General features: G+C 32.4%; 2 protein-coding genes across 4 annotated transcripts in view; both read left to right on the top strand.

The window, feature by feature from the left end:
* Nucleotides 1–2,675: 2,675 nt before the first annotated feature.
* Nucleotides 2,676–5,810, top strand: LOC21385040 (pheophytinase, chloroplastic). The gene is made up of 6 exons (XM_010095273.2): nt 2,676–2,835; nt 3,163–3,919; nt 4,235–4,461; nt 4,592–4,783; nt 4,878–5,034; nt 5,348–5,810. The coding sequence occupies exons 2-6, from the start codon at nt 3,179–3,181 to the stop codon at nt 5,588–5,590; spliced, it is 1,560 nt and encodes a 519-aa protein (XP_010093575.1). The 5' UTR covers nt 2,676–2,835; nt 3,163–3,178; the 3' UTR covers nt 5,591–5,810.
* Nucleotides 5,811–6,970: 1,160 nt separating this feature from the next.
* Nucleotides 6,971–7,717, top strand: part of LOC21385039 (structure-specific endonuclease subunit slx1) — an 8,693-nt gene continuing 7,946 nt past the window's right edge. For all 3 annotated transcript variants that reach the window (XM_024163789.1, XM_024163788.1, XM_024163790.1), the window contains exon 1: nt 6,971–7,299. In XM_024163789.1, coding sequence (XP_024019557.1) covers nt 7,067–7,299 — 233 coding nt within the window. In that variant the 5' untranslated portion in view covers nt 6,971–7,066. The remainder of the gene's footprint in view (nt 7,300–7,717) is intronic.

Genomic DNA, 7,717 nt, shown 5'->3' with positions numbered 1-7,717 from the left:
TCAATAAATCGAAATTCAAAAGATAAGGGTGTTTGTTTCGCAACTCAAGTTGAGAACTTGAGTTGTTTATGTGTAAGAAAATGCGGTATAAAAAGAGTAAATTTGAATTTTTATGAAAAAATACTAATAATAAAATTTGAGTTGTGAAAATCACAAGGATCGTTTTTGGTTACTCAACATTTAAGGATCAAATTATCGGTTGTGTTTGGAGTTATTTTTATTTTTATTTTTCACATTTTTTGAGAAAGAAAAAATAAAAACAGGAGAAAAACAATATTTGGCACAATTAAAGACAAAAAACATAAATGAAAATGATTTTTTGATTTAGTGTAAAATAGAAGATTCTGTTTTCTTCTCTCTCAAGTTGAGAGAGAGACATTAATGAATTTTTTTATATTGAAAATAATATCTTGATAAAACTACTAAACACATTTTTAAAAATAATTTTTATTTAAAATTAAAAATATTTTCATTTCTATTTTCATATAAAAAATAAATAATTTTAAAACGAGTTTTAAACGCACCTATTAATTTTGACTTCCCAATCAATTCATGCAAAGTGACGGACGTTGGTATGGCCTACCAAACGTGGCGTGTTGAGATCGCAACCAAACACGACCACCTATTAATTTCCGGGCAAAAACAAGACACCAAACTACCACATCCTCTTTCCAACTTTCACATCTTCAAAACCGTGTTAAATTAGGCCATTGTGAAAATGCAAAGAATAAAAATTAAAAAAAGTCAGATAGATATTGAAATAACAATTTATGAATGTGTCACGAATAATTTTTAGAGAGATTTATATTTTTTTTAGAAAATGAGACAAATACCTAAATATCAATAAAAAAAAATTTATGAGAATACCTAAAAATATTTAAAAATAACAATTTATATTTTTTAGAATTTTAGAGAGATTTATGAGTCAAAATTTTTATATTTTACTTTTAATTAATATCATTTTTAATTAAATAAATAAATAAATAAAATATTTTTTATTAAGAGTACACTTTAATAGTAAGTTTAACATTTTTTTTTTTTTTTTTTTGTCTCAAGTCGTGAATGTGACAGAGATATTCCACGTGGGATGATCTGGCGAGTTAGTCACAGTCTCAGAAACTGGTTTGGTGAAGATGGAGCCCAGTTGCAGAAAGGGCTCATTGATCACGTTGTAGAGAATCATTTTTACGTATTTTTATTTTGTTTTATACATATTCTATTAGAATATAAATGAGCCAATAGTTGGAGTGAAACAGATTTTTGTGCTATCTCATTTCATTATCGTGGAAACGTTACCATTTGGAGAGACACGTGCTAATAGGAAACTGACTTTTTTTCTTTCCCCCTCTTTTACTATAGTTCGGTATTAAACAAAGACACCCCATTTTATTGCTATAAAGTTCAGATGATTTTCTATAAATTTATTGAATTTTCCTTCTCCTTTTGTTCTGATATGTTTTTTGAAGGTTGGGAAGAATAGGAACTAAACACTATGGAGACGTTTGGAAAGAAAATTTATACCATGATTTGAATTATGGTTCATAGTTCGTTACAGTATTTTCTTTTATAAAAAATGCACGTAAATTAAAAATAGTTCTAATATCATGATTCTAATCTATAAACCAAACGTCTCCATAGTATATTAACTTTTGTTAATATTTTTTTTCTCGTTCTTCTAAGAAAAATATCTAAATTGACCAAAAGAACGAAAAGGACCTAACATTTTACTCGAAAGCACATTTTGAGAGCATGACCTCTTATTTGAGGTTATTGATTATCAAATATAAATGCATCTTGAGAGGAAGAGAAAAAAGAAAAACATCCTTGCACCATCTATTTGTGTTGCCCTTCAAGACTTTAGGCATACCAAATGCATGCTAAAATATTGGAATGACATATGGTCAATTGTGTCCTATAGAAAAGGGAAACGAAAAGTTATAAAACCAACTAACCAATAATTAAAGAGGACAAAATTATCTCTTTTTTTTTTGGGTAAAAAAAAAAAAAACAGAGGACAGATTATCGAAGAAAAAGAAATAAAGAGAACAGCAATGCAAAATCTGTGGTCCTGAGTACAAGCATTCACATAGCAAAGTACAAAGTACTTGGCATTTAGCAACTGAACCATATTTTTCATCAAAATAAAAAATGAATAAAGCATTTTTTTCTTTTAAATTTGGTTATTTTGTATGAACACCCCTTAAACTTTTCATATTTGGCAATTTAGTTTCTAAATTTTTTTTCCTGACAATTAACCCTCACAATTTTTAATTTTTGACACTTTTAGTCATTATTTTATTGCTTAAATTCGTTAAAATTTTAATGATTTTTTGTGTTAAATTTACAAGTGATAGCGTAAGAAGCTCATTAATGATATTTTTGTTTAGTATTAATAAAATTTTTAAAGTTTAATTTATAATTAAGTTAAGTTCAAGTTTTTAAATATGTTTGTATAAAATAAATATCAATGTCCTTATTAAGCTATCATTTGTAAATTGGGCGTAAAAAACTATCAAAATTTTAATAAGTTTGAACAATAAGAGTTGAAAGTGTCAAAAACTATAAATTTAAGAGGTGTTGGTACAAAATAACCTTTAAATTTAAAAGGACCCAAAATTTAAAAGGAAATTAATGTTGGCACGTTATTAAAATTAGATTTTTTTTTTCTTGGCTTTAAAAGGAAGACAAAGCTTTTAAGCAACTGAATGCCTTTCTTTTTCTCTCACTCTCTAGATTTTGTCAGAATCTCTGACTAATTTTCTCCTAAATACTCGGAGAACACTGGAATACCAGAAACAATCGGAATCTAATGACATTTCTCTCCTCAAATTAAAGGTAATGGGGAAAAGAATTTGTCCTTTCGTAGATATCTTTTCTCTGTGCCTAGTTTGTTTATAGGAGCTAGGAATTACAATTTCTATGAAATTTTCTAATCCGAATTTGTTGTTAGGTTAAGTTGTTATCTCGAGATTGCTGAAAATTCCTGTGCTTTATCTTTTCAGCTTTGTTTGGTTTCCGAGAAAATTAGATTATTAGATAATAGGTTTTTTTTTTCCCTCTCTTTCAATTTTTGTTCTTTAGCCTTTTTCAGCTTTGTTTTGTTTCGGAGAATATATATAACTATTTTAAATTTAGCTAAAAATTTGTTGCTGAACATAACAGACCGAAGATTCTGGTGATGGAACTTCTCTCTTATAATTCTTCACCATGCTGTCACGTTGTAGATTTGAATGGGAACTTGGTGGTTAAAAGCTCAAAAAATTCTCAATCCAAGCTTTCAACTTCCAGAAAAGCTAGGGTTTTTTGTGCTAAAGTTGATTCTGGAAGTGGGTCTTTGAGATTTTACAAATTAGACAAGTTTTTGGGTAAAAACTCGGATTCCCGGGAAGGTTTTGGGAGCTTTAAGCGTGTTGATTCCAAGGTGCTCTTAAGTGGGAGCTATGATGGTTATGTGATTGGTGGGGAAGATGAAGCAAGAGGGATTTCAGAAAGAGGGAAATCAGTGACTAAGGTTTTGATCCCGGGTTTGCCTGACGAATCGAATGGTGAATCATCGGCCGAGATCAGTAGTTGCTTCTGGGAATGGAAGCCCAAATTCAGTGTTCACTATGATAAAGCTGGGTGTGAAAATGTGAGCTCTCCACCAGTGTTGTTTCTTCCTGGTTTTGGTGTTGGTTCTTTTCACTATGAGAAGCAGTTGAAGGACTTAGGCCGCGATTATAGGGTGTGGGCAATCGATTTTCTCGGGCAAGGTTTGTCTTTGCCTTCTGAAGATCCTGCTCCTCTGTCTAAGGAAGAAGGTGGGTCTAAGAGGGAAGGTTTCCCTTGGGGATTTGGAGATGAAACTGAGCCATGGGCAAGTGAGCTGGTGTACTCTATTGACTTGTGGAGGGATCAAGTTCGGTATTTCATCGAACAGGTGTGCTTAGTAAACCTAATTGAGCTGCACTTTTTCTTTAGAGAAATCATAAACGGATGCTTCATTTAAAGGCATGGACTATTTAGAAATACAATAATATTTCTTATTTTTTGAATCAAATATTATTCAACATGTTACTTTTATTTAGCAAAACCCTTGCTTTTCGCATTCTTGGCATATTTAAGAAAACCTATGTTGTTTTTAAATTAGTATATACTTAGGCAAACCATATAGGTCTTTTAGAATGAAGACAATTGGCTGGACTAACTTAGAGTGTATAAACAACTGAGTTTGATTCAATCATTTCTTTTGCAGGTCATTGGAGAACCAGTGTATCTAATAGGGAACTCACTGGGAGGATATGTTTCTTTGTATTTTGCAGCATGCAATCCTCACCTGGTTAAGGGTGTTACATTGCTCAATGCAACCCCTTTCTGGGGATTTCTCCCTAACCCAATGCGATCTCCACGATTAGCTAAACTGTTCCCATGGGCTGGAACATTTCCTCTGCCTGCCCGCGTCAGAAAAATTACAGAACTACTGTATGTCTCTGTCAGTTGATCCATTTGTTCAATAGTCTATTCCTATTACTTTTGGGATATATGAAATTTCTCCAAAGTCTAAATCCTTATTTGCAGTAAAAACTGTCTGAGTTTGTTTTATTGATTTCAGTTGGCAGAAAATAAGCGACCCTAGTAGCATCTCAGAGATACTCAAGCAAGTGTATGCAGACCATTCAACAAAGGTTGATAAAGTGTTTTTGCATATATTAGAAACAACACAGCATCCAGCCGCTGCTGCGTCATTGGCCTCGATTATGTTTGCTCCTCAGGGACAACTATCATTTGGGGAGGCTTTATCTAGGTGGGTAAATCATGTAATATTACTAACACTTTAAGATATCATTTCATAATTTTCTTTCCTATCCTAAAGGAGCTGTTTTCATTTTCATCTGTAGATGTCAAATGAACAATGTACCGATCTGCCTCATGTATGGAAAAGAAGATCCATGGGTGAGGCCTGTTTGGGGCCTCCAGGTGAAACGACAAGTGCCAGAAGCTCCATATTATGAGATCAGCCCGGCTGGTCACTGCCCGCATGATGAAGTTCCTGAGGTATGTAGCTTCTCTTGCTTCGTATTGTCACTTGAGAGTTTTCAGGACTCATTTTTTCTTGACTAATCTAATTATAAGATCATAATGATTCAAATCTCATTGTGGGGGAGAAGATAGTTGTCTTGTTATATGTCTCCAATTTTTGTTCAATAACCAACAACAGAAAAAAAAAAAAAAAAGAAAAAAGAAAAAAGAGTAACTTAAGCAACATTCTCCGATCTGGTGAAAATGTCATTTCCACTGATGTAAGTTTCGTTATCTTTAACTATCATCCTTGTGAATGCTTAAGAGAGCGTCATTGCAATACATACAGGTTGTGAATTTCTTGTTACGTGGATGGATCAAAAACCTAGAATCAGAGGGTTCAGTTGCATTGCCTCTGCTTGATGACCCAGAAAGTACTACCCTCTCTAACATTGCGAGGGACTTGGAATTTCCCAGAGATGGGTCGAAGAAATCGGTGCAGGTCCGCTTCTTCGGCTCCAAGCTGTCACTTTGGAACTGGATAACCTCTTATCTTCAAGCTCACTTTGGGAATCGAGATTTAAAATCTTGACAGATACACCAACTAGGACTTTTCAGAACAGTGTAAATTCTTAAGATGTATTATATATCCTTCTATTTGTTAAAAATATGAATAAAATTCACTAGTTCACATAGTTTTAAATGAAAATATCGTTTATCCCAATAGTTGCTTGGTGAGATGTTCAACTAGGAATTAAGCTCAATTTAAGTGGTAAACGGATGGATATTTGACAAAGGCTAACGCAAATTTTGCATGCTAATAGTAATCGGCGTTATGTATGATTTAACAATTTTCAACTATATAATTCTAAGCTTCACTGGTAAAAATAAATCGACTTTTATGCTCTAACAATAATAATAAAAATAGTGAACACATTTTTGGGTTACGTAGAAAAATTTGAGTGTGGGATAATAACAAAATAAGCTTATGTTATTTTTACTGTTTACTGTTGTTTAACTTGATGGTGCACTATTCTCACTTTTAGAAAGAGGAATAGATGCCGTTTCAAGGTAATTGTCGTTTTTCAGAATGCCGTCGCTTGAGTATTGACAAATGTTGTCGTTTACGTTTTGTCTTTTTTGTAATCATTGTCGTTTATGATAATATCAATTTCTAATATCATTTTCCAATTTATTATCGTTTTTTTAAATCTTTATATATCATTTTGGTAAATATAGCATTTTCGCAATAATATAGAGAGAAATTTCAGTGTGGGACAATAACAAAATGAGCGTCTTTAAAAGAAGAAAATGAGCTTATTGGTTAATCTCGTTTAATTTGATGTCATTATTAGTTTGATATTGTTCACTGTATTTTTTTTTTTCTTAAATTATTGTTCAGTGTATCTATTATTGTGGTCTTCAACTTATCATTTTTCCACTGTCGTTCTCTAGTTGATGTTGTATACACAATGCAACTATGAATCTCATGCAAAGTTCGATCCTAACTCAGATGAATGTTGGCGACATGCTTAACTTGTTTTTACATATTTTTTTGTTATTATTTTTCTTTTTTTGGCTGGAAATTTCATTATTATTGGTCATTACTATTTGCTTTTTTTTAAAAAAATTTTGTCGTATTCCCAAATGCTGTCGTTTTTTTGGTTACTATTTTTATAGCGATGTTATTTTTTGATTTTATTATAGTGCTTTTACATTTTATGCCGTCTCATGGTTATTGTCGTTTTCCATAATTCTGTCGTTTGACAGATGATGTCGTTTATGTTATTGTCGTTTTTGCAATCCATAATTCTGTCGTTTGACAGATGATGTCGTTTATGTTATTGTCGTTTTTGCAATCCTTGTCGTTTCTGATAATATCGGTTTCTACAATTTTTCCAATTTGGGATAATTGTCTTTACTGTATTAAAAGATTTACATTATTCAGCAAACTTTGTGTAATTGAATTAGATCCATCAGAAAAGAAAAGAGATGATAAACCCAGAAATTTCAAAACCATGAAATCCTTAAACCAAATGTCTTAAACCAATTTTCCCATCCGAAAATCATGATCATGGGAAGGCTCTCAAGCGTTTTCCTTTCCGTGAAGCTCCCCCAAAACGACGCCGTCGCGGCAAAGCCATCTTCATACTCAACGCCGCCGCCGCAACCAACTTCGAGAAAACCAGAAGCAAAACTTAGCTCTAAATCAAAGGAAAACGCGTGGTGTGTTTATCTCATCATTTCCACAAATACCCCCATCAAGACCTACGTCGGAGTCACCACCTCTTTCTCTCGCCGGTATGTCGTTTTGTCCCCGTATGATCTTTCTGTGAAATTTTCGTTGAATTATTACGTGGGTCTCTTTGATTTTATTTGGGTGATCTGAAAAATGGGATTGATTTTATTTTTTTGTCATAATTTTCTATCACGATAGGATGGAGAAATTGGCTAAAATAACCAAGTAAAAATGTAAAATCTTCAGAAAACTCTTAATTAATAATATAAATAATGAGTATTTATCTATTAATTGAGTATTATTAATAAAAATTAAGATTATAATTTAATTAAAAAAAAGACAGAGGATGCCTTTCTTCTTCCAATTTCCCCTCACGAACTCGCTATTAAAAAAAAAATCTAGGAGGAACGAACGACGAAAAAGGCAAGAGAACGGCCCAAAATCCTCATTCCCGCTCTCCCCCTTCAAAACCTTCGAGAT

This window comes from Morus notabilis, unplaced genomic scaffold (assembly GCF_000414095.1).
Source record: "Morus notabilis unplaced genomic scaffold, ASM41409v2 Scaffold2131, whole genome shotgun sequence".
In the NCBI taxonomy this organism is placed as follows: domain Eukaryota; kingdom Viridiplantae; phylum Streptophyta; class Magnoliopsida; order Rosales; family Moraceae; genus Morus; species Morus notabilis.
The sequence above is the reverse complement of the archived record's forward strand: the minus strand, read 5'-3'. Positions and strand labels throughout refer to the sequence as shown.

Coding starts and splice junctions, on each gene's coding strand:
- LOC21385040 (XM_010095273.2), top strand. CDS start 3,179: ATGGAACTTCTCTCTTATAATTCTTCACCATGCTGTCACGTTGTAGAT. Junction 3,920..4,234: donor TTCGGTATTTCATCGAACAG/GTGTGCTTAGTA, acceptor TTTCTTTTGCAG/GTCATTGGAGAACCAGTGTA. Junction 4,784..4,877: donor TTTGGGGAGGCTTTATCTAG/GTGGGTAAATCA, acceptor TTTCATCTGTAG/ATGTCAAATGAACAATGTAC.